The sequence below is a fragment of the Aquarana catesbeiana genome, linkage group LG04 (genome assembly GCF_042186555.1).
Source record: "Aquarana catesbeiana isolate 2022-GZ linkage group LG04, ASM4218655v1, whole genome shotgun sequence".
Taxonomy (NCBI): domain Eukaryota; kingdom Metazoa; phylum Chordata; class Amphibia; order Anura; family Ranidae; genus Aquarana; species Aquarana catesbeiana.
Genome location: NC_133327.1, coordinates 521,906,238 through 521,932,487, shown reverse-complemented (window position 1 = coordinate 521,932,487; position 26,250 = coordinate 521,906,238). Strand labels below are relative to the sequence as shown.

The 26,250-nt window shown below is 41.0% G+C and overlaps 1 protein-coding gene across 2 annotated transcripts in view; it reads left to right on the top strand.

The window, feature by feature from the left end:
* SHPRH (SNF2 histone linker PHD RING helicase) overlaps window positions 1-26,250 on the top strand; it is a 194,231-nt gene that overhangs the window by 165,740 nt on the left and 2,241 nt on the right. Inside the window, exons 25-30 of one of the 2 annotated variants that reach the window (XR_012243953.1) lie at window positions 1,265-1,453; window positions 4,602-4,694; window positions 10,143-10,229; window positions 10,806-10,984; window positions 13,051-13,131; window positions 24,661-24,871. Coding sequence is in view for 1 of the 2 variants with exons in the window: in XM_073627811.1 (XP_073483912.1) it covers window positions 1,265-1,453; window positions 4,602-4,694; window positions 10,143-10,229; window positions 10,806-10,984; window positions 13,051-13,131; window positions 24,661-24,754 (723 nt within the window). In the remaining variant the exon portion in view is untranslated. Of the gene's footprint in view, window positions 1-1,264; window positions 1,454-4,601; window positions 4,695-10,142; window positions 10,230-10,805; window positions 10,985-13,050; window positions 13,132-24,660; window positions 26,223-26,250 lie in introns of those variants that run through there. The other variant, XM_073627811.1, reaches the window with a different exon arrangement.

The window sequence follows — 26,250 nt, the reverse complement described above, 5'->3', positions numbered from 1 at the left end:
ATAATGTGCTAGTATGCGATGCATACTAGCACATTATGACATTAAAGGATAAGTTTGCGTTTTGGAACATGTTATGTGTTCCACCCATATTTAGGGTAAAACATGTAACAGCAGCTGCAGCCTGTCCCTCATCTTCTCCTAGTGCCTGCTGTCACTGTTTGAAAATAACGTGGCCATGCGGGGCTCCACCCCCCAGCCTCGTCATTCATTCACAGTCCTCTGTGAATGGGATACTAAAAGTCCCAACAACCTTTGCAGCTGTTGGCTTGTAGTTTCAATTAACTACCATGGTGCTGTTGAACGCTCTGGTAGGTCATTCATTCTTCCTGTCAGTGTGTATCTGTCTGCCCATATGAGGTATGAGCAGACAGATACACTGAGAAGTTTGCAGGAGACCTGCAAGTTACCCGCGATCTGCAATGCTTTCCAGGCTCCAAGTACAAAAAAAATAAGAAATGCTAATTTTTTACCTGGAAAAAAGATGTGCATTTATTATTTTTTTTAAAAAGGTGAACTTCTCCTTTAACTTGCAGGTACCATATATTTTTTTTTCTTTTTCAACACATTTCTACCGCTGTAAGGCAGCTCATTCATTCGATTGGAAGATATAACACATGAATGCACCAAAGAAGGTGCATCTAGTATATCTAGCAGCGCATTGCACCTCTGTGCAGGTTATGATGCAATGCTCATCTGTTGGCAAGGTGTGTTGGGGTGTTATTCAGAATGCAACACCATTGCGTGTAATATGTCTTACAGCAACACAATAGTGCGAATGGACATTTTTTAATAATCATCTGGCAACACCCTTAAAAGCATAACACATAATCTCAGTTCTTAGTTTGTGAATTTAATTTGTGAGTATTTCTGCAATAACACCTACTTTATATTTGTTACATGTTCTCATTCACATAGCATAACTTAAAAAAAAAAAATTGCTTCCTAACATGCTGCTTACCATTTTAAATGCTCTTTCCTGATAACTCCAGCACTGAAAAATCCTACTTAGTTGTTTATAAGGATGCTTTGGAGCTGAGTTTGTCCTAATTAACCCTGTCTGTACTGTGCCAGCAACTCTCATTATCAATTGTAAACTAGATTTGAATATAATACATTTTAAGCAGTATTTAAATTGTTTTGTTATGGTGATGTGAGTAATTGATTTACACTTGCTAAGCTTACAAATGTAGCATAAATTGCTAGTTTGTTAGAAAAAATGATATGATAATGTATAGACATAAGATTTCTTTTTTTTTTTCCACAGTGGGCGGTATTAACTTGTGGCCACTGCTTCTGTAATGAGTGTGTGGCGATCATGGTAGAACAGTACAGTGTCGGTGCTCGTAAAAGTGCAATCAAATGTGCAATTTGTCGGCAGACCACCTCACATAAGGAGATTTCCTATGTGTTCACAAGTGAAGCTGCAAATGAAGAACAGGATGTTCCTGTAAAGGTAAATTATTTTCTCTGGGCGATTCATTTAAGCAGTGACATCGAGGAGGCAATTTACTAAGATATTTTAAATCCACACCTCACAAATCATATTTATCTCTTTCCGATATATTGTCAATTTGGTTTTCATGAGATAAACAGAAATGAGCAATTTAAAGATTGACATTTAATAAAAATGACTTAACATTTTCATCAGTCAGTTTGTTAACAAGTTCACTTCTGTTCTCCTCATCAGATGCTTGGTTTTTAATTTCTGAATGCCTTTATACTGCCTGTTTTCATTTGCTAGAACACATTATATCTGCCATATGTCTGTCAGTCCATGAGTGATTGAATATTAATATTTCACTGCATGAATTTCTTTTCTGAACAGATAACACAAATGTTCCATATTTATAAGTGTGTGCTAAAAAAGGATTGACGGTGTTGCCCACAGATAGCAGTCTAGCTGTTGGCTGATTTGTTTACACATGTAGGTGGAGAAAAATATGCTACAGGGAAAAGTTTACTTAGAGAACATACAGTATATCACTCTACAAGTTAGGATTAGTAGATGGATGTTTAGTGCACCAAGTGATTGTTAAAACTCCCAACCCTAATAAATATTGCTATGGAGTTTTTCTGTCTTTTCATAATGTCAGTCTAAAGCAGAACTAAAAGAGGTTTTTTCCAAAATTGCTAGCAGGTAGAGTTTTTTATGACAGAAAAGACAAAATATCTCTTCTGCAAACTTTTTTTTTTTTATTCATACAGTGCAGGACACAGGCATAGTATTCATACACCCTGGGTAAGGTATAGGCTCATACCTTCAGGCGATTGGGCTCTGGCAAAGCTGTTGAGGACACCTCCCCTATAGTCCTGCCACACTCTGTGAATCCTCAGTCTTTTGCTTGTGTCCTAAGGTAATGGGCCTCTTCTACCATGCTGAGAAATCACTTTGAGGTTTATTACTTTATTTTATCTTCGGATTCTTCAATCAGCTCCTCACTGCCATCTGGATCAGTGCAATGTTGGTAAAACCCTGGGAACTGTACCTGGACCCCACAGCCTACAATGTTATTTTGAGCACTGGATCCTGCTTGGGCACTCACCTTGGCACTCCGTGTAATGCGTTGTAGTTACCCGCAGGGTGCTATACAGGTCCAGAGCCATGGTCCATTCCTGTAGAGCACAGACCCTAAAGACCCCTTTGGGGGTATGCCCACCATGATGGGAGAAGCCTGGAGCCTATTGGAGAGGGTCTTAGCACTATTGTGATTGACCCCTTTCCATCTCGTTATACCCCTTCTGCTGAAAAGAGGCTTGGAATCAAACAAAAAAGACAATTAATGAAGATTTGTGCAATCCAGGAAAAAAAAATTCTTGGTTGGTAAAAGCTGAACACAAAAGGCGCCTCATAAGCTCTAAACAATCTCATGAAAGTTGTCACTGGAAAAAGTCTTATTCCTACAATGAGAATGCTCTTAAAAGTCTCATCTTCAAAGCCTTTACCCCATCAAAGCACAGAATGCTTAGTTTTTCCACTAGAGTTGAAAAACATAAATCTAGATTCGGCCCTTATTTTATACACAACTCTAGAAGTTTAAATCTTAAAAAGTATTTACATTAAACCTTCCTCCCTTTAAAGCCCTGATCTCACTTTTAGGAGTAAAGTGTGGGGAGGGGCCCACTGTGTGCTTTTTATAGTATTGGCATGCCAGACCTGGATTTTCCAGCAGGGACACAGATAGTTATGATGTAAAGTTGAACCTGTACCTCCTCGTTTTTCACCTTTTCTGCTCTGCCAAGACCGTCAGAATTGCAGAACACCATACCCCAATTTTAGGGATTAGTTCCTGGAAACAGGTGTTTCCAAACCCCTTCAGGTTCAGAATACCTAAGCCTTTAGGGTGTGTGGGTCTTGTTTACAACACACACAAATATTCCTACATTCTTTCCATATGTGGCTCAAGTCTATTAATCGCTAGAATACTGCAAGATTTTTGAGGTCTCGTATGTCAGTAGTACTATTCAGACAAAAAATGCCTTTGTTAGGTAACTAGGCCTCAAGTCCATCCTCAGCCTTGTCTGGGATACTTGAGTTTTTCCCTACTCAAAAAAGACAGATCTCTTTTAGTAGACTCATTTCTTCACACCCACATTTTCCTGTTTACTCATAGGAGAATATGGACCTTTCATTCTGGCAGAGTTTATTTCTATGTCAAATCACACTCATTAAAAAAAAATAGACTTATTGTCACTTTAACAAATGGATCCATAGGATCTGATATTGAAGGCCAAAGATTGTTTCCTGGCCTCAACCCATGCTAATTCTTGATCATTGCTGTAGATCAGGGATATGCAATTAGCGGACCTCCAGCTGTTGCAAAACTACAAGTCCCATCATGCCTCTGCCTCTGGGTGTCATGCTTGTGGCTGTCAGAGTCTTACTATGCCTCATGGGACTTGTAGTTCTGCAACAGCTGGAGGTCCGCTAATTGCATATCCCTGCTGTAGATTATGAAGATTTAGGATAAGTCATGGAAGATCTTTTTCTATTCCAATTTATAGAGGTACTCAGTACCCTTCTAAAGTCTTTCCAAGTCTTTCCCTTTTCAAAATGGCTTCTTCTGCACTTTCCTTACATATCTTACACTACAGAAAAATCGTATCACATTTTTTTCCTTACTAAAATGTTTTTTTTCCACTTTCTTTATTAGCTTTTCTTTCTTTATCTTGTACAAAGTAAACCATTTTCAGGAATACCCTCAGTATACCTGTCTACTTTCTGCTTCCTTGATTTACAGCTAGACAGTTGGAGTAGGCAACTTCTCCTGACTCAGTCTCCTTCTAGTAGGCATCTACAGACACTTATCAGAGGGGGCCAACCTGATGTGCAGATCTGCTCCATGTCAGTATTCACTTCAATGTAAAGAAATTTGTTTTTTCAATAAACATTTAATACTAAAAGCTTTTCATAGTGTTTAATTTACAACAGAAAAGTACTAGATCTTTGCATAGTGAAATTTGATTTATTTTGTTGATATTACACATGCTTTTACACATTTTGATAGCTATAGTTTCTTTTAAAGATAGTGCTTTCTTATTTTTATTTGAATTATTTGCATATTTCAGTAAACTGTTTTTTTTTTTTTTTGTGTCTCCAAAAGGGAAGCCATTCCACCAAAGTTGAAGCAGTGGTCAGAACTCTCATGAAAATACAGTCAATGGACCCTGGAGCCAAATCATTGGTATTCTCTACGGTAAGAACATATAGGTGAATATTATACAGTACATAATATAAATGGTTGCATAACTGTAAAGGCATGAATAACAGAGGCACAGTGATCGGGAGCAGTGATCTCTGTCATGTTCTAGTGAGCCCATCCCCCTACAATTAGAACATGCTGAGGGAACACAGTTAAGCCCTTGATCACCCCCTAGTATTTAACCCCTTCCCTGCCAGTGACATTTACACAGTCATTTTTATAGCACTGATCGCTGTATATGTGCCAATGGTCCCAAAATAGTGTCAAAAGTGTCTGATCTGTCAGCCGCAATGTCGCAGTCACGATAAAAAATTAATAAAAATGCCATAAATCTCCTATTTTGTAGACGCAATAACTTTTAACCAATCAATATACGCTTATTGCGATTTTTTTTTTTTTTTTTTATACCAAAAATATGTAGAAGAACACATATTGGCCTAAACTGTGGAAGAAATTAGCTTTTTTATATATTTTTTGTAGGTGATATTTATTATAGCCAAAAGTAACAAATATTCCTTTTTTTCAAAACTGTCGCTCTTTTTTGTTTATAACGCAAAAAATAAAAACTGCAGAGGTGATCAAATTCCACCAAAAGAAAGCTCTATTTGTGGGGAAAAAAAGGACGTCAATTTTGTTTGGGTACAGGATCGCATGACCGCACAATTGTCAGTTAAAGCAACGCAGTGCCGTATTGCAAAAAAGGGCTTGGTTAGGAAGGGGGTAAATCCTTCCGGGGCTGAAGTGGTTAATATATGAGGGCTGCACTGAAATTAATTCAAGAGAGCATATAGCTTTTTTTATTAGCTTACATGGGTTATTTAAATTTCACGTGTTGGTAGAGTATCTCTTCCTGTATAGTAACTATTTATCTTCTTCTTTTTCATTGTAGGTAAGTAATGGATTCCAAGCAGAAGCAATGTGTCGTCACGTTCTGGACAAAGCAGGGGTGCACGTAGGCTGTCCGACATCCACAGAAGGCTATAAAATGTTTATTGAGATGACAATATTGATCAAAGCAATGTCTTGTCATTGGTGTCATCTCCCTAAACATTCAGTAGCCCTCTGTGGATGTTGGACAGCTGACACCCCTCTACAGCAGGTAAAATAAGTATTGAACACGTCACCATTTTTCTAGGTAAATATATTTCTAAAAGTGCTATTGACATGAAATTTTTAATACATGTCGGTAACAACCCATGCAATCCATACATACAAAGAAGCCAGAACAAATAAGTTCAGAAATGAAGTTATGTGTAATAAAATGGAATGACACAGGGAAAAAGTATTGAACACGCTAACTGAAATGTATTTAATACTTTGTCCTTTGGTAATGACAGCTTCAAGATGCCTCCTGTATGGAGAAACTAGTCGCATGCATTGCTCAGGTGTGATTTTGGCCCATTCTTCCACACAGTCTGCAAATCTTGAAGGTTCTGTGGGCCTCTTCTGTGAACTCTGATCTTTAGTTCTTTCCATAGATTTTCTATTGGTCAAGTCAGGTGATTGGCTGGGCCATTCTAGCAGCTATATTTTCTTTCTTTGAAACCAGTTGAGAGTTTCCTTGGCTTTGTGTTTGGGATCATTGTCTTTCTGAAATGTCCACCCTCATTTCATCTTCATTATCCTGGTAGATGGCAGCAGATTTTTATCAAAACTGTCCTGGCACATTTTTCCATTCATCCTTTGCCAGTACCGTATGCTGAAAAACAGCCCCACCATGATGCTCCCACCTCCAAACTTCACTGCGTTTTTGGGGTGATGTGCAGTGCCATTTGACCTCCAAACATGGTGTCTATTATGGCATCCAAACAGTTCAATTTTGGTCTCATCTGACCAGACTATATTCTCCCAGTATTTCATAGGCTTGTCTAAATGTTGTGAAGCAAATTTTAAACAAGCTTCAACATGCTTTTTCTTTGGAAATAGAATCTTGCATGGTGAGCGTGCATACATCCCATGGTGGTTGAGTGCAATACTTGTTTTCTTTGAAACAATTGTACCTGCTAATTCCAGCTCTTTCTGAAGCTCTCCACAAGTGATTCTTGGCTCTTGGACAACTCTTCTGATAATTCTTTTCACTCCTCTGTCAGAAATCTTGCGGTCATGGCTGGTTTTATCCACTTCCGGATTATGGCCCCAACAGTGCTCACTGGAACATTCAGAAGTTTAGAAATCCTTCTGGAGCCAATGCCATCAGTATGTTTTGCAACAATAAGGTTGCAAAGGTCTTGAGAGGGCTCTTTGCTTTTACAATTATTAGATGCTTCTTGTGTGACACCTTGGTAATGAGACACCTTTTTATAGGCCATCAGTTAAAACTGAACCAGCTGATATTATTTTGCATTTACAAGGGGCAGGATTGCTTTATAATCACTGATAGATTTCAGTTGGTGTCTTGGCTTTCCATGCCTTTTTGCACCTCCCTTTCATCATGTGTTCAATACTTTTTCTCTGTGTCATTCCATTTTATTACACATAACTTCATTTCTGAACTTATTTGTTTTGGTTTCTTTGTATGTATGGATTGCATGGTTTGATACCGACATGTGGTGACAATTGTCAATAGCACCTTTCGAAATATATTTACCCAGAAAAATGGTGACGTATTCTATACTTATTTTACCTGCTGTATATAATACAATTCATAGACTGTGTTGAGTAAACTGAAATATTCTGTTTTATTTCCTGTTGGTTATAAAACATATATATTTGCTTGGTTAAAATGAACACATTTTAGTTAGTAATTTTTTAAAGAAATCCACGGCACCTTCTAATGCAAATACATCCTATCACCAGTGCTTTGGCCTGCCTACGTCTGCTTCCTATACAGTCCTCTGGGTCTGATAATGTGATAAATTAAAACAATCTTAACAGAGACAATCAGCACAAACAGTAAGACAATAAGGAAATAATAATGACGGTGTTGCAAGCTGAACACTGGAGGAAACCCCTCAAATAATACATGCAGACAATCAGTGCAATGCAACTAGCAATAATAAATGTCCATTCCTTTAATTCAAAAGTAGCTGAAGTCGTAGGGAAGTCCATATACCAAGATCTTTTGTGTAAGAGTAAAGATGAATTGAATAAACACCTGGGATGATATCCTTCCACTACCAATAAAGAGACTGGTGGCTCACCTCAGACCATTGACCCCTGGTCAAACAGGATGGTCAAATGCGCTTGTCCCACCACAGGGTGTAAATAAACAGAGGCTTCAGGTCCCAGTATGGAGATGAGATCCCGGATGATATATAAAGAAAGGAAAGGAGACTAATAGTGCTCTCTGCTAAAAATGTTAAACTTTCAATGTTTGCAGATGAAAACACTCACATTTAATCCACTTGTATCATGCATGTAGGTAAAGAGCTGAAGACACTCACAAACGGCTCTCACTCGAGCCAGGATAGTAGCAAGTGACGTCACTGTAGCAGCTCCTCCTCCCAAACCCGTTACGTCCTACGGGACTTAGTGGATTGGAGCAGCTGAATTGCCTGATAATAGACATAGTAAGCCGCTGCCATGGGGACCAAGGACGCCTTCCATAGGCAGCTCGCACTGCTAGAGCTCACATAGACAAACAAATCAATGGTCCCACAGCACCTCACACAAGGGTGGAAAAAATCCTATGCCACTCACAACGGCGGACCAAAATATTACTACTGCAGCATTACTCCTTAAGCAGCCTAATAAAACCTCCAAAGAATAAAAATTACTCAGAGAGACAATACCAACTAATGTCTGATAGTAATTAATCAAAAACAGCAAAAAAAAAAAAAACAAATAGCTTAACCACTTAAGCCCTGGACCATTTGGCTGGTCAAAGAGCACTTTTTGCGATTCGGCACTGCGTGGCTTTAACTGACAATTGCGTGGTTGTGCGACGTGGCACCAAACAAAATTGACGTCCTTTTTTTCCAACAAATAGAGCTTTCTTTTGGTGGTATTTGATCACCTCTGCGGTTTTTATATTTTTTTTACTTTTTGCTATAATAAATATCCCCAAAAAATATATATAAAAAATTTATTTTCCTCAGTTTAGGCCGATACGTATTCTTCTACATATTTTTGTTAAAATAAATCGCCATAAGCGTTTATTGATTGGTTTGCGCAAAAGTTATAGCATCTACAAGATAGGGGATAGTTTGTTTTTTTTTTGTTACTAGTAATGGCAGCGATCAGCGATTTTTATTGTGACTGCGACATTATGGCGGGCAGATCGGACACTTTTGGCACTATTTTGGGACCATTCACATTTATACAGCGATCAGTGCGATTAAAAATGCATTGATTACTGACACTGGCAGTGAAGGGGTTAACCACTAGGTGGCATTGTAGGGGTTAAGTGTGTCCTAGGGAGTGATTCTAACTGTGGGGGGAGGGGCTGTGTGTGACACGACACTGATCCTCACTCCCAATTACAGGGAGCGGTGATCAGTGTCATTAGGCAGAACGGGGAAATGCTAGTTTACATAAGCATTTCCCCTTTCTTCCTCACCGTGAGACGATCGTGGGTATCCCCGCGGACATCGAGTCCGCAGGACCCGCGATCACGCTCACGCCCGCAAGTCGCCTCTTAAAGGGCAACCTACAGGTACATTAATCTGCTTGTACGTGCCCTTCTGCTGCAGTATATCTGAGTGAGGTGGTCGGGAAGCGGTTAAAGTACAGCCAGTTTGTTCTGTACTCCTGTAACCCATTTTCAACAGACAGTGGGCTGAGGCCCCCTGCCGGCTGACGTCACCGAGCCAGTCCAGGCTCAGGAAAGATCACGAAAATAGAGTCAGGATCCACCCACATGCCTGGAACGGCACCTGGCTCAGCCTCCACACCCTCTCCACAGCCCACTGATCCAGTGAGTGGGGGGGATGGTTGGTGTCAGAGCAGAGAGCCTGTGACTGACAGTTACCAGCTCTCTACTCACGAAATTGTGTTAAAGCCAGCGGGTGACAGTTGTAGCATTGGACCAATGCTGGATCCAGCTAGGTAAGTATGAAAATTGCATACTTCTCTTTTAATGAGAATATGGGGAAATCAATGTGTGAATAAAAAATTTGAGTACCAGTGCATTGTACATCTAACTGAATGACAGAATGTTTTTTTTTTTTTAAACCATTTTCCATAGAAGCAACTGAAGTTGTCAAAGCTAGCAAAAGTCGTAGCCTAACCTCCATTTTACATTGTTCTTTTTTTACAAATATATGTCTGTTAAATGTATTTTTACATATGGACATAATTGTGTAATGCACATATGCTGAAAAATGTTTGTTCCCTGAATTTGTTTGATACAATGCAATAATGCCTTGGGCACCTAGAGGATTCTGCCTCTTGGCGCCTGAGACATTACTAATTCTGGTTTTATTTATATTTCTCTTTTCATATTATTATTTTAAAGAAGGAGACATATATACATCTCATTTAGCAAAAGTTTTTATTTTTCAGTGGCAGGATGTGTTGGATATCATCGCAAAAGCTCTGCAGGACAATGGCTTGGTGTACTCACAGATTAATGGCATTCAGAAATTCCAGGTACATAATTACTACTGAAGTAAGAATTTTAACAATATACAGCATCTTAAGCTTTCAAAGTGGCTCCAAAATGTTTAAAGTTGGATTATATTTTCCGGTTAATGACAACAATGGATCATCTAAATCTTGCAATGGATGCCAAAATTAGTCAAACATTATAAATTAATCTGTCCCCCCAGATCTCTCAGCCACCAAGGATCTGCTGTAATCTGAGGTTGCACATACTGTAGATATTATGGTTATTTAATCCTGCAAAAATCAACAGGCTTAGTTGTTGACAATGAGGTAATGTCTACAGATAACCTAAGTGTTTGGAAAAATTAAAGTTTTTCCCAAAGCAGCCAGTCATTTATTTTATGCATATTCAAATGTGCTTTAGGTAATTAATAATGGAAACCTGATTGGTTGCTATGGGCAGCATACTGCTTGCCCTCTTTCCTTACAGTATCTGCTTCCCCCTGTGTGGTTTTCAGTTATAATACAGATTGTTCATGTTGGTCTTTTTAAGAGCATGACTGCATAATATATCTTTATTTTTAGCAATATGATGTAGAATATGGATGCTTTGTTTTACAGGAAAACCTTTCTGCATTTAAATATGATCCTAAGATAAACATTTTGCTTCTTCCACTGCACACTGGATCCAATGGCCTAAATATCATTGAAGCTACTCATGTGTTACTGGTGGAGCCCATTCTTAATCCAGCACATGAGCTACAAGCTATAGGTCGTGTACATCGCATTGGACAGAAAAAGTATGTTTTGTCTTTATAGTCAAAGCACTAAAGCAAACCTGTGTCTGTAAAGGTTAAAGTAACCATTCTAGTTAATAGACTACATTATAATTTTATAAGCAAGTACCTTTTTATGTATATTTCTTTAGCTTCTAGCAGCACCCAGAGCATCCCTGATGTGATAAAGATTAGATACCCCCTTCCACATCACACAAAACTATGGGGATTCTTGGTAAATCTATCTTGTTAAATTCTTGGTAAATCTATCAGTCGTGGGAATTGTCACCTGCCAATGCTTATAAAAAATATCGTCTTTCAGAAAGTCATTAAATGTATTTTTTGTTTGTCAGACCTTTGCTGTTGCTAGGGGAACATAAACTGGAGAAATTACCTTCTGACAGTTTAAGGTGTCAACTCTTTCTTAAATGGAAGTCAATTTGATAAGTGTAAGGGTCTCATTGGAACAATGTACTGTATGTAGTAGTTTAAAGACATTTTTCTCAACTATTGAGGGACATAGACATTTTTGGATAAAGTCTTATTATACTGCTACCCACAACAGGATTGAACACTGGCAATTGGAAAAATTCATAAGCCAGCTCCCAGTATAACATGTCCTCTACCCAGCATGCCTCCGTTTTTTGCTATTGTCATAGGAGGATAGATGTCTTTTCTCAAGTTCTGTAAGAAAAGTGTAACCAATGTTTGTGCTAGCCTTTTCTCTTTGTTTTGCTTCGTGGATTCCTCTTTCTTGACCTAATTGAAGATTCCTCCCTGCTTCACCACTTGAGCTGGTCTCTACATAGCAGCCATCAGAATCGCTGGTTCTTCCGCCTTGCTTTGAAGACTATGCACTGCTGGGCTGGACGTATGGGGCTAGCCTGAAATGTGACCTTTGGACACTGGGATCGCTATTGTATCACTTTCCAGATCTGAGTATACTAGTTAGGTTAATTGAAGAAGGCTGTCCAGGCCCAGAGGCATGACACAGCCCCAAGTATAACCCTGTCTCTGAAGACCACTTTGCAAGTAAGGCCAGTCAGGATACAACACCAGGATCTGATCAACCAAAACTCACCAATAACCAATGGAACAATAACAAATTCACAAACAGAGATGAAACACTAGGAACAAATCCCAGGAGGAGCAGATCCCAAAGGCAATCTAGCATAAAAAAACAGGCAAGAAAGACCAGCCAGTCTATATGGGGGTTTCATCCCTCAACTGTTAAGGTTGGGAGTGTTAGGCCTCTGGCCTTCTCATGTAGATTGGCTGGTCTTTCTTGCCTTTTTTGAATCTACTTCTTGTGGGAGCTGTGCCTAGTGTTTCTTCTCTGTTTGTGAATTTGTTATTGTTCCACCTGTTATTAGTGGTGACCTTCTCCATCTTAATCTGGAACAGAAGTTTTCAACTGCGGTAGGGGTTAGTGTGGTGTGCGATTCCGCTCATCACACAGCTCCCTGTTTTGTGTTTTTTTTTTTTTAAACTTGTGACACAGTGCACTGCGATCCTGTACAGTGTTTTGCAATAAAATACACCATGTCTGCACTTAATCAGCTGCTCTGAGCTGTGTAGCATTGTAAATAGGACATAATGAAACCAATTGTTTTCTGTATGTACTAGCAGTAACTGTTGTTTGACAGTATAGTAGAACACTGGTCACTGCACAGTGTGAATTAGCCCAGAGGCATTCAAGGTAGAGGAGGGTATTTACTGGGGTCTAGCTTACGAATTTTTCAGTTTTGTCAGTACCCAATCCTCTTGTAGATGTATGGAGGAGCAGGAGTATGGTACATTATAGAGATTGCTGTAGAAGAACCAGTGTCCTCTTGCTGCACAAACATGACCAAAATATCAGTATTGAGTAGACTTTCTCTTTATTTTAAATACAGAATGGCAGTGACCATATTGACATGATTTTTTCAGTTTACTAGATCAATGAAAAAAATTAGAAACCCATGTAAATTGTCTTTCTTGAATATATCCCTTTAGATAATAATCAAATTACATCTAAAGTAAACAAAATATAAAATGTTAGACTGTTAGTATATTAACTTTTGTAATAAATATCATTTTACTTCTTTCAGAGCTACAATAGTCCATAGATTTCTGATTAAAGCAACAATTGAAGAAAGGATGCAAGCAATGTTAAAAGCAGTGGACAGGAGGTATTTCTGATATTTTTCTGTTTTTTAATCAAAATTGCATATTTTGGTACTGTCATCCATATCTTGACTTCACCAATTAGAGAACCATTGACCTGGAACAAGCAACAGCAGATCAGGACATGTGATATGCTGATGCTTACAGTGGGGCAAAAAAGTATTTAGTCAGCCACCAATTGTGCAAGTTCTCCCACTTAAAAAGATGAGAGAGGCCTATAATTGTCATCATAGGTATACCTCAACTATGAGAGACAAAATGTGGAAACAAATCCAGACAATCACATTGTCTGATTTTTGAAAGAATTTATTTGCAAATTATGGTGGAAAATAAGTATTTTGTCAATATCAAAAGTTCATCTCAATACTTTTTTATATATCCTTTGTTGGCAATGACAGAGGTCAAATGTTTTCTGTAAGTCTTCACAAGGTTGTCACACACTGTTGCTGGTATGTTGGCCCATTCCTCCATGCAGATCTCCTCTAGAGCAGTGATGTTTTGGGGCTGTCGCTGGGCAACACGGACTTTCAACTCCTTCCAAAGGTTTTCTATGGGGTTGATATCTGGAGACTGGCTAGGCCACTCCAGGACCTTAAAATGCTTCTTACAAAGCCACTCCTTCGTTGCCCGGGCGGTGTGTTTGGGATCATTGTCATGCTGAAAGACCCAGTCACGTTTCATCTTCAATGCCCTTGCTGATGGGAGGAGGTTTGCACTCAAAATCTCACGATACATGGCCCCATTCATTCTTTCATGTACACGGATCAGTCGTCCTGTTCCCTTTGCAGAGAAACAGCCCCAAAGCATGATGTTGCCACCCCCCATGCTTCACAGTAGGTATGGTGTTCTTTGTTTGCAACTGAGCATTCTCTCTCCTCCAAACACGACGAGTTGTGTTTCTACCAAACAGTTCTACTTTGGTTTCATCTGACCATATGACATTCTCCCAATCCTCTTCTGGATCATCCAAATGCTCTCTAGCAAACCTCAGACGGGCCCGGACATGTACTGGCTTAAGCAGGGAGACACGTCTGGCACTGCAGGATCTGAGTCCCTGGCGGCGTAGTGTGTTACTGATAGTAGCCTTTGTTACGTTGGTCCCAGCTCTCTGCAGGTCATTCACTAGGTCTCCCCGTGTGGTTCTGGGATTTTTGCTCACCGTTCTTGTGATCATTTTGACCCCACGGGGTGAGATCTTGCATGGAGCCCCAGATCGAGGTAGATTATCAGTGGTTTTGTATGTCTACCATTTTCTAATTATTGCTCACACAGTTGATTTCTTCACACCAAGCTGCTTGCCTATTGCAGATTCAGTCTTCCCAGCCTGGTGCAGGTCTACAATTTTGTTTCTGGTGTCCTTCGACAGCTCTTTGGTCTTCACCATAGTAGAGTTTGTAGTGTGACTATTTGAGGTTGTGGACAGGTGTCTTTTATACTGATAACAAGTTCAAACAGGTGCCATTAATACAGGTAATGAGTGGAGGACAGAGGAGCCTCTTAAAGAAGAAGATACAGGTCTGTGAGAGCCAGAAATCTTGCTTGTTTGTAGGTGACCAAATACTTATTTTCCACCATAATTTTCAAATAAATTCTTTAAAAAATCAGATAATGTGATTGTCTGGATTTGTTTCCACATTTTGTCTCTCATAGTTGAGGTATGCCTATGATGACAATTACGGGCCTCTCTCGTCTTTTTAAGTGGGAGAACTTGCACAATTGGTGGCTGACTAAATACTTTTTTGCCCTACTGTATTGTAAGTCAGTAGCTGTCTAGGTTGTGAAGCAGGTTATGACGGAGCACAGCCCCAGAGCTTGCATGAAGTCGGCAATAGCAGCTCCTGTATTGATAGGTTCTCTGTTTAATATACAGTACTGCGCAAATGTTTTGGGTATTAGTTAAAAAAAAAAATTCCATAAATTTAGGATATAATAATGAAAATATTTTTATTTATCAATTAACTTACAAACTGTATAAACAGAAAAAAAATCTAATATTTGGTGTGCCCACCCTTTGCCCATCAATCCCCCTAGTTACATTTGCACCAACTTAAATTGTTGATACATTTTGAATTTAATAGGGATTGTTAGTGAATGTTTGTTAAAGTGTTAGTACACAGACATGTTTAGATTATGACTTAGCAACTAAACCTAATGAGAGATAGTGAATTAATTTCTTGCAAATAGCAATTAACATAGTTCAGGTGCTGTAATATGATTAGTCCAAGCAAAATAACAGTACAGATTAGTTATCGGTCACCCTTTAGCTGTGGAACCCTATAGACTTCTACATGGCTTGTCTGCCTCCTTCTAACAGTCAGGATACACAGGAAGACAAACCCTATAGATTTTTATGGGCCTGTACTGCACAGGTGTGGCCAGATTGAGAGGGCTTGCAGTGATGGATGTCATCAAAGACAGGAGGCTGTGCGTATCTCATTTTAGTAAGGCTCCATGCACACTGGCAAAAAAAATTGATGCTTCCGCAGGAGTTTTGTGTGTTCGTCTGTAGAAACAGCTCAATGGAAACCTATGTTTCTATGTACATTAGGACAATTTAGAGGCAGAAAAAAAATCCTTCTGGTTTGCGTTTTAGATTGAAAAACACTAAACATTTCTAAATGCGCCTGAACGTTTGTACAAAAATGCTCTATATGAGTGTTTTTGTTCTTCCAATGGAACTGGCAGTTTATTAAGCCCAGTGTGCATAGAGCTGAAAGTATGACTCTTTGAAGGGGGAGGGTGGGACTTGTTAGGTCAGCAGAGGGGTGCAAAAAGAGCAAGTGCACTTTGACAGAGCACATATTGTTTAAGACTTTCAACAGACTGCCCATAAGAATTTTACATTTACTTATCTAAGGGTGATGGCAGATGATAAAAAGTTGAAGGTTAAAACAGATTTATAAAGAGGTCCATGATCACAGGCATGCCATGTATTTGTTTACTGAGATCTGTAGTCCATGACATCTTGCAAAAATCCATAATTGGACCAAATCAAAAAATAGCACTAGCTCTTTTTATTGCCAGCATTTTTACACAGCTATCAACAAAATATTACATCATAACATACAGTATCTCACAAGTGAGTACACCCTTCACATTTTTGTAAATATTTTATTATATCTTTTTATTTGACAACACTGAAGAAATTACACTTTGCTACAATGTAAAGTAGTGATTGTACAGCTTGTATAACAGTGTAAATTTGCTGTCCCTCAACACACAGTCATTAATATCCAAACCGCTGGCAACAAAAGTGAGTACTTCCCTAAGTGAAAATGTCCAAATCAGGCCCAATTAGCCATTTTCGTCATGGAGGAGTGGCAGAGGGCTCCAGTGGCAGCCTGTGAAGCTCTGGTGAACTCCATGCCCAAGAGGGTTAAGGCAGTGCTGGAAAATAATGGTGGACAAAATATTGAGACTTTGGGCCCAATTCAGACATTTTAGCTTAGGGGTGTACTCACTTTTGTTGCCAGCTGTTTAAACATTAATGGCTGTGAGTTATTTTGAGAGGACAGTAAATTTACACTGTTATACAAGCTGTAAACTCACTACTTTACATTGTGGCAAAGTGTCATTTCTACAGTGTTGTCACATGAAAAGATATAATAAAATATTTACAATAATGTGAGGGGTGTACTCACTTTTGTGAGATACTGTATATTACACTGCTGCTGATCTAGCTGGTGAATGTAATATTTCTGACATAAAGAGTATGCATATCCAGCTCAGGCATCAGTTTATTATAAAACTACAGTTTTTTCTTCTCTAATGCTAGGTATAGGATTAACACTGACTGCACTACAGCTTGCGCTTCTGATAGCAGGGAGATGTCAGCCACATCCTTGCTTTACTACTTAATGAAGCTAGGAGTTTCATCCTAGTTGGGTGCATAATGGGCCCTCATTATGTAGAAAAGCAATATGTTAGCTTAGGTAAATTAATCACAGAAACTTTTTAGTACCAAAACATAAAGTCATGAAAAATGAAAATGAAGCAGGTTTTGAATGAAATGGTCTAGCTCATTTAAAGCGGAGTTCCACCCAAAAATGGAACTTCCGCTTTAAGCACTCCTCGCCCCCTTACATGCCACATTTGGCATGTACTTTTTTTTGGGGGGGGGGGGGGGCTTCGTTAGGAGGGGTCTTCCTGTCCCACTTCCTCCTTCTGCCCAGGGACCACCAAGGCGACTCCTCCTTTCGCCTTAGGCGGCCCCTCCCTCTAGGCGATCTCCTGGGACACGTGACAGGGCCCAGGAGATTGCCTGTCCACTCCGGGAGCGCAGCGTGACTCGCGCATTCGCCGTGCGTGCCCAGCCGTGAAGCCGAAAGCTATCACAGCCGGGTGTCCAGAGTGGCAATGGAGGTGCCGGCGGAGAGGAGGGGGAGAGGAGCGATGCTCCGTTCTGCTGCATCGCTGGACCGTGGAACAGGTAAGTGTCTGTTTATTAAAAGTCAGCAACTACACTTTTTGTAGCTGCTGACTTTTAATAAACATAAAAAGCCTGGAACTCCGCTTTAAGTTTCAGAGGTGTTAAAGTGGATGTAAACCTGATTCATGAAATTTGACCTAGGCACATATATCTGTAGTGTTTACTTATCTCTCTCCAAATGACTAAGTCCCGTGTCTTTCTGCTATTTCATTCCTCTGTTATCAGCATTATAACTTCTGACAAGTTCTCCGAGACTGGAGATAAAACTAGCCTGAAATTTGTGTCGGGATGAGTGCTATAAATAGATTAGTAGAGAGCTTGTCTTGTCACAGCACAGCTCTGAAAGTATCTTCCTTCTTCTGCCTATGTGGAGTGGGGGGGTGTGCCTTTCCTCCAATCAGCTGTCACACAGTGTAAGCCAAGACTACACTCTGAACGAGGAAGTAAAAATTCTAACACGGTGTAAGAATTGTAAAGAATATAGCAAGCTTAGCGCGGCTCTCTAAGATGGCGGACACGTGATCCCTGAGCTCCGCTCCCGTCCAGTGTTCCGCGGCCTCTGTACAGCAACATAAGCCACAAACTGCTCCAGAGGCGAGACGCCACGACTCCGCTGCACATCCCGGCACCCTATGGGCAAAATCGGGGACCAGAGATCCCACTACCGAGCTACGCAACACTCGAGGCCCTCCTCCACCATGGACTGCTTCCTGACCAGGCCTCAATCCCCGGTCTTGATTTCTCAGGGAGATCCGGAGGATTACGTCAGCACCCTAATGGCGGAGGAGGGATTGCAACAGCAGGCTATCCCCCCACACATGGCTTCTTCTCCTCACCCAGTCCTTACCCCGGAGATGATGGATCTTAAACTCCAGGCCCTGGCTCGGCAGGTAACCAGAGACATAGCACAGGAGAGGGGGAGAATATGTAGAGAGCTCAGGGGAGAGATAGATGCACTAGGAGAACGTACAGCCTCTCTAGAGATAAAATTTGATGAGACTCTGCTCTATGTACAGGTCCTTGAAGAGGAAAATGCAACCCTAAAAAACGCAGTGTCCCAATTGTAGCTTCAGCAGGAGGACCTTGAGAACAGAGAAAGTCGTCAGAACCTGAGAATACGCGGAGTCCCTGTGACTGTTGCTGACAACAATATCAGGCCTTATCTCTTGGGCCTATTTAACACCCTGGCACCTGAAATTGTGGACATTGATTGGCGCCTCGACAGGGCTCGTAGGTCCCTGGCCCCTAAACCCCCTGCGGGGGCCAGACCCCGCGACATAGTGGTACGTTTCCACTTCTATGAGAGTAAAGAGACTCTAACTAGGGCCACCCGGAACAGATCTGGCATTGAATACAAAGGAGACAGAATCCAACTGTTCAGTGACCTCTCTCCGATCACTCTGGCCAAGTGTCGTTTTCTACGGCCCATCACCTCACATCTACAGTAGCACAAGGTCCCTTATTTTTGGGGCTTCCCCTTTCGCCTCAACGTCACTCTAGATGGGGTACCATAATGCCCTTCGGGTCCTTCAAGAAGCTGATGCATTCGTCAAACGTCTAGGCCTGCCTCCACTTCCTGTGGACATGGATTAGGCCCTGCCTACCACCCCATGTCCATTGTCGTCTCCAGACAGAAACTGGACCCCAGTGAGAGGAAGAGGGTCAAAGGCCTACTCCACTCCCCAGCGCTCTCAACGCTCGAGACCACCCACTTGATTTGATGCGGACACTCTACCCTTGTGCATATCCTTTTTATGGCCCCATTTGGGATCTGACTGTTACTCAACTCCCTATTTGGGCCCACTGTGGTTACAGTACGCCTTCTCTTGCAGACGTCCTGCAAAGTTTAGGCTATTTTTGCTGCCTGTTTGCTTTCTTGTTAAATTGATTCAGTTTTCCATAGGAAACAGCTGTTTTTCTTTATCTAATCGTTCCCCCACGGCTGCCTTTGCCCAGGTAGCCCAGAGATGTGCTCGGACAGATAACGCTATTGGCGGATCATTGTGATGGGTAGTCATGGGTCCCTCACCATTTTGGAGACGGCTATGCTCCCCTATTGGTCCTCATTCTACGGCCAAGGATTCCTGAGTAATTCTTGCTCAGGTCTTTTTGTGAAGTTATTTTCTTTTTTCCTCATTTTTTTGGGCCTTACAGGCCTTTTGGTTTCTCAGCGTCATAATCTTACATGATCCCTTTTTTGGATCACCTCAAGTTTGCTCAAATGCTGCAGTTCTACTTTTTCTTGTTTATTTTTTTTTCATTTTTATTTGATTTTTTTTTTACTCTTAGTTTTTTGATTGATCATCTCACAGTAAGGGATAGAGCTGTGCAGGACTGGAAGATGCTGAAGCTCAGGAAGGAGGATGAACAGCTGATCCAACAACAGGCCGGGGGTTAAACACCGTTGACTAGTAAAAGTCTCTGGATAGGCAAAAACAGTCTAGTGCAAAGACTGTTAGCAGGTCTGTCAGCAGGCTGATGACTAGTTCTGAAGATTGATAGTAAAAGTCCGTAGGCAGGCCGAGGGTGAAACACAGGTGACTGGAAGCAAAGTCTGTGAGCAAGCCAGGGGCCGAGCACTGAAGACAATAGCAAAGTCCAAGAGCAGGCTGAGGGTCAATCACTGGAGACAGGAAGCAATATCCATAGACAGGCCGAGGGTCAAACACAATAAGCAAGTGGAGAAGTCCGTTAGGCAAGCCGAGGGTCAGATGCAGGTAGAGATCAGAGCAGGTCAAGGTCAATCCGGGTCACAACAGGTAATCACGAATCAGGATACAAAGCAGGAAACACACGGGGAGCTGAAAGACAAACCAGCAATCTGGTCATGGCACAGAGTGGCTTTTATAGGCCAGTGGGATGCTCATGTTGTGCACGCTATTGCGTACGCGCGTTCGCCGTTGCGCTGAATCGCGCACACGCATTAGCCGTTTCGCTGAATTGCACACAAACAGCCATTTAGCCGAATTGCGCACGCGCATTAGCCGTTTAGCTGTATTGTGCCCAGGGATGCGCCGGAGTGCCGCTCTACCGCGCATGTGTGAAGGAAGGCAGCGATATTGGCGAGACTGGTACTTGCCTCTTTCCTGACAACAGCACTTACTTATCTAACCCTATGACGATCATGAATGTATATGCTCCTAACACGGGTCAAATTAAATTCCTTATTGAGGTTTTTCAACGATTACATAGAGTAGCTCATCCCTTTATGATAATTGGAGGAGACTTCAATGCTGTCCTCTCTCCCGGCCGGGATAGGAAATCTTTGTTCCACACCGTCCCCCCTCATGCCCCACAGTCCTTAGCTACTTCCTTCAGGAAGTTGATTCGCACCCACCGTCTTTGATGCCTGGCGAGTCAGGCACCCCGTGGATCGTCAGTATTCGTTTTACTCCCCTCCCCACAAGATGTTTTCAAGACTGGACTATTTCTTAGTGATGGCTCGATTGCTTTCCCACACGGTGTCCTCCGACCTGGGTCCAATTACCTGGTCGGACCATGCCCCTCTATCCCTAGATCTTTGCCTCTCAGCTGCGTTTCCCAGGAGGTGCCATTGGAGGCTAAATGAGTCTTTAATAAAACATCTGGATTATCACCGCCCTAACTGAATACTTCCACTTAAATACAGGTTCGGTGTCCAGCCCGTCCGTCCTCTGGGAGGCTCACAAGGCGTTCTTTAGAGGACAGTGTATCTCTGTGGGATCCCAGAGAAAGAGGGCTTCGGCCCTTCTGAGGTCCTCTTTAATTTCGGAACTAGTGGCTGCTGAACGTTCTCTGCTACACGCCCCCACGATGGCCCAGCTGCGCACGGGAACTTCTCTACATAACCGTATAAAGTCTCTAGACATGTCTAAAATAGATAAATCTATTTTATGGGCAAAACACAAATTTTACGACTTTTCAAATAAACTGCATGGGATGTTGGTATCTAGGCTTAATCCTAGGCCCTCCCTATCTTTCCCGGATCATATAAAACGCACAGATGGGACTCCCACCTACTGTCCACAGACAATGACTCAATTATTTGGGGAATTTTATGACAAACTCTATAACTGCCTCTCCCCTGACCAACACCCCCCTTTTGACAAGAAAGCTTTTGAAACATTTATGGCTAATCTCCGCCTCCCCTGACTTGCTGAGGAGGAGGTGCAGATTTTAAATGCTCCCATTACTGAGGAGGAGCTCGCACTGTCAAATCTCTCCCATCCCATAAAGCCCCAGGTCCAGACGGCCTTCCCTACACTTATTATAAGACCTTTCTCCCGACTATTTTGAAACACTTGGTATCTCTATACAATTCCCTCCTTCAGGGTCAACGCCCCTGCCAACAATTTCTACACTCCTATATTACGGTAATACCCAAACCGGACAAGGACCCATTGCTCCCAGACAGCTATAGGCCAATTGCACTTTTAAACTCAGACTACAAGCTCTTTACCAAAATTTTATTATAATCGCCTTTCCCAATTCCTGACGAAACTGATAGAGATCAAGTGGGTTTTGTCCCTTCTAGGCACGCAGAGGATAACACCAGACGTACCATTGATCTCATTGACATATTAAACAGAGTCCGCCGTCCTGCCCAGATTCTTAGCCTCGAATCCCAAAAGGTGTTTGATCGATTAAGCTGGCCATATATGTTCGCAACCCTTACTAAATTTGGATTAAGAGGTCCTTTTCTTACAGCCCTCCATGCCCTTTACTCTAACCCCTCTTCTCAGGTTCAATTAGCGTCCTTTACATCCAGTCCCTATGTCTAATGGTACTAGACAAGGCTGCCCCCTTTCGCCACTCCTTTTAATCCACTGCCTGGAGCCACTAGCTAAGGCTATTAGATCACACCCAGACATATGAGGGATTCCTATGCAACAAAGGGAATATAAACTTTCTTTATTTGCCGACGATGTGCTTCTGACCCTTACTAACCTCCATGTATCACTCCCATCCCTACACGCCCTACTATCTCAGTTTAGTTCACTTTCGGGATACAAAATTAATATGTCCAAGACTGAAGATTTGCTCTTACATCTCCCACCTGACGATCTCATCTCCTTTCACTGAAGAAGTCATATCCCTATCGCTGGTGCACCACTTCTCTCAATTACTTAGGAGTACAAATCACTTCATCATATTCTACCCTTCATTCGGCCAACTATGTCCCCTTATTTAAATCTATCAAAGATATGTTAAATAGATGGAACCGCCTCCCGATATCTTGGATAGGCAGGATTAACATGCTGAAGATGTTGGTAATGCCCAAACTGTTGTATTACTTTGAAATTCTTCCTGTCCCTATTCCGATGGCCCAATTGAAACTCCTTAAACAGTGGTTTCTCGTTTTAATATGGAAGTATGGGGCACATAGAGTGGCCAGCTCAGTCATTTTTTCCCCCAGGGGGTAGGGAGGCATGGGAGCACTGGGCATCCACAAGTACTATTTGGCTTCCCACCTCCGTGCAGTGGTGTCCTGGGCCAGCATGCGTCCTCCAAACAGGTGGATGGAGATAGAGATGGGTTCGTTGTTCCCCCGACCCACCCCTGCTCCCTGGTTTGGTCTCCTGCATTATTTACTGATCCCAAGCTCCATGACCTCTGCCTAGGCCCTATGTTGTTTTCACTCAGGATTTGGCGATCCTGCTATACCAAGTTCTCACTGGCATCCTCATGCCCACTCCTTTCTAATGTGCTATTTAACCCCCTTCTACCTGATAGTCTTTCACACTCCCGGATGTTCCTTTGGGCCAAGGCGGGTTTGTTCCAACTCCGACATTTTGTGCACCCTATTACTCGAAAACTTTACTCCTTCCAGGACCTACAAACTAAAAGCCAAATTCCAAACCAGCTGTTCTTTTCATACCTCCAAATAACCCACTATCTAGCATCCCTCTCACCTTTTTTTTACTTTAACCAAACCTACACCCTTCGAAGTTATATGCTCTCAGGGACCATACCAACTGCGACTGATATCTGACAAATATTGACTTCTGCAAGAGAACCTTCTACTCTCTGTGGAGCCCCACTCATATATGAGTAAATGGTCACATTTGACACAACAACAAATCTCCCCATCCCAATGGGCTAAAATTTGGACCTCAACATCCAAAATATCTTGATGTGTAGCACAAAGAGAGACAGCTTACAAAGTGCTTCTTTTTTGGTATAGGACCCCTGAGGTTATACACCAATATGATGCTTCCCTCTCTCCTCTTTGTTGGAGATGCAGAAGGATCAGGGGCTCTCATTATCACATTTTTTGGCAGTGCGATTTGATAGCTCCTTTCTGGTCCATGGTTGTGACCGTGCTCCAGCAGATTCTTGATTCCCCTATCCCGTCGGATCCGATACATCTTCTCTTAGGCCTCCCATTCCCTGGAAAAAATGTGAACAAAATGGCATCATATGTATTACTGGCTGCAAAAAGAGCTATCCCTGCATGTTGGCTTTCCACCTCCCCCCCTACTCAGTCCCAGCTTATACAAGCTATTACTGACATCCGTAGCATATGACAGCCATGGTGGAGGATGCTATGGAGAGATTTGATGGGATTTGGGCCCCATGGGACCACTATATACATGGCTCTTCTTGAGGTTTCGGCTCCTGTCATTCTACTATTGTCCCTTGTCTGACAATTGAAATATATAGTAGAGTCCACGGCTTGATGATCAACTTATACTGATTCTAATGGTTTCATTTTGATGTTATTTTTTTTATTATTTCTGATTACATTATGTACAAAAATACTGTTTCTGTAATCACACACCTGCTTATTTTTTTTTTTCTCTTGATTGAGATTATTACAGTTTGTATGCTATGATTCTTGGAAAAAAAATTCTCAATAAAAATACAATTAAAAAAAAAAGAATATAGCAAGCTGAAGACAGCAGATATGCATGTAAAACTTATGTAGGGAAATTTGTTTAATCTCTGTGTATCATCTGAGACTGTTCACTTCACTGGGTATAGGAGAGGGTTTACATCCACTTTAAGGTGAAAGTAAATACTGTATGTAATGAGGAGAAATAATACCACTATGCACTGTTTAACTAATGTGACTGCTAGTGTTTCCACTAGCCTTCTAACCCCCATTATTTGTTTCTGGTTTCAGTCACACAAGTACATCCATGAAGCAGTCGGAAGCTTCTGTCTTGACTGTAGCTGATCTTGCAGACCTGTTTACTGAAGAAAGAGAACTTGAGTAATGGTTAATTTGTGGACACACTGATATGCCCTCAAAGGCACTTTCCAATGAGACTGTATCTTTACTATAGTTAGTTTCTTTAGAATGCACACGGGACCACTGGTGATGAAATTATTAGGTATATGACAGACAGGTGTATTTTATTCTCTACAGATTCCTGTTTAATGTGTTTGTACTAGTTTAAAAAAAAAAAAAAGTGTAAAAAAAAAAAACCTTTTCATCTTCTAGCAATATTTTCAATTTCACAGGACTTATTTGTACCTCTAGTCTATAACTTTTAACATAATTCTTCAACACTGATGCTGCTCTATGTTCCCTGATAGCATATGGTAAATTAGTTGAAGACCACTGGTGCCATGTGGAATGATCATCATATCTAATCAACTGATCTTGGCTTTCCAAATGAAGATCAATATAATAACAGTTAAACCAATCTGCCACAAGTCTCAGACCATGAGTTTGGAACTGAGCAACCCTCTTCTTGATTTTACATTTTAGCAGAATTATGGGATCTGTTCCCACCTTTTTCACCCACTGTGTGTCCACCATCATTGGAAGTGTAGCTGTTATGTGCTTTTGAACAGGAATAGTTGACTTGTTGACAAGAATTTTCTGATGAACAACTTTTCTACAAACGTTTTCAATAAAAATTCATCTGTGTGGCCAGCTTTACAACGTTGCATCTCCACGACAGGAAGCAAAGGGAAATGTCCCCAGTAGGACACAAGCATAAAAAATAGCTTAGTAGGAGATTTAAGTCTTCCTTCATCCAAAACAAAAGAAAAAAACAATAGCTATACATGCACTTTAAATCTTCTGGAGGACCCCTCTGTAAGTGCTTAACTCTGTTTTAGTTGTTTGGCCTCAGTTCTATTAAGCAAATCTTACTGTAAACCCACCTTTAAGTGTGCTTAACAAGAGTAAACCAAATGGTACCTGAAAAGTGTAGCCTTAGATAGATACATATCAATAAACAGGACAGCTGTGCCTTAGGCACATCAAAATGGAACAATCATTCAAATGCACACCTACAAAATGTCAAGTTACATCAAGTTAGGAGGAAAAAAAAACAGTATGATGCAAGGCATACGCCATTATGGCTTTGAACCATTTAAAATGACATAGTCAAAGATAATTTGCAACAGATTTTTTAGCAAGTTGCAAAATTTGTTACACCCCTTTATGGACATGACTTATAAATTATAGGGGTCATGAAATATGTCACCAGAATGGGTCTCATAAATTGTGAATATTACATGTATTCTGTTGTCCAGAATTCGTACCTTGTTTTCACCCTTCCCTACAGGAATACAGCAGTTATTCTTCCCTTTCAGAACCTGTAACCTGTATTACAAGTAAAAATAAAAATACCAGTTACTGAGACAGAGTCCATTAATGCTAAATTAATATCTGCACTCGAAGTGTATTATTTTTTATGTTTGGAATTAAATTGTGTTATTTCTATTAAATATTTTAAGTGACTCTTATTTAAAGATT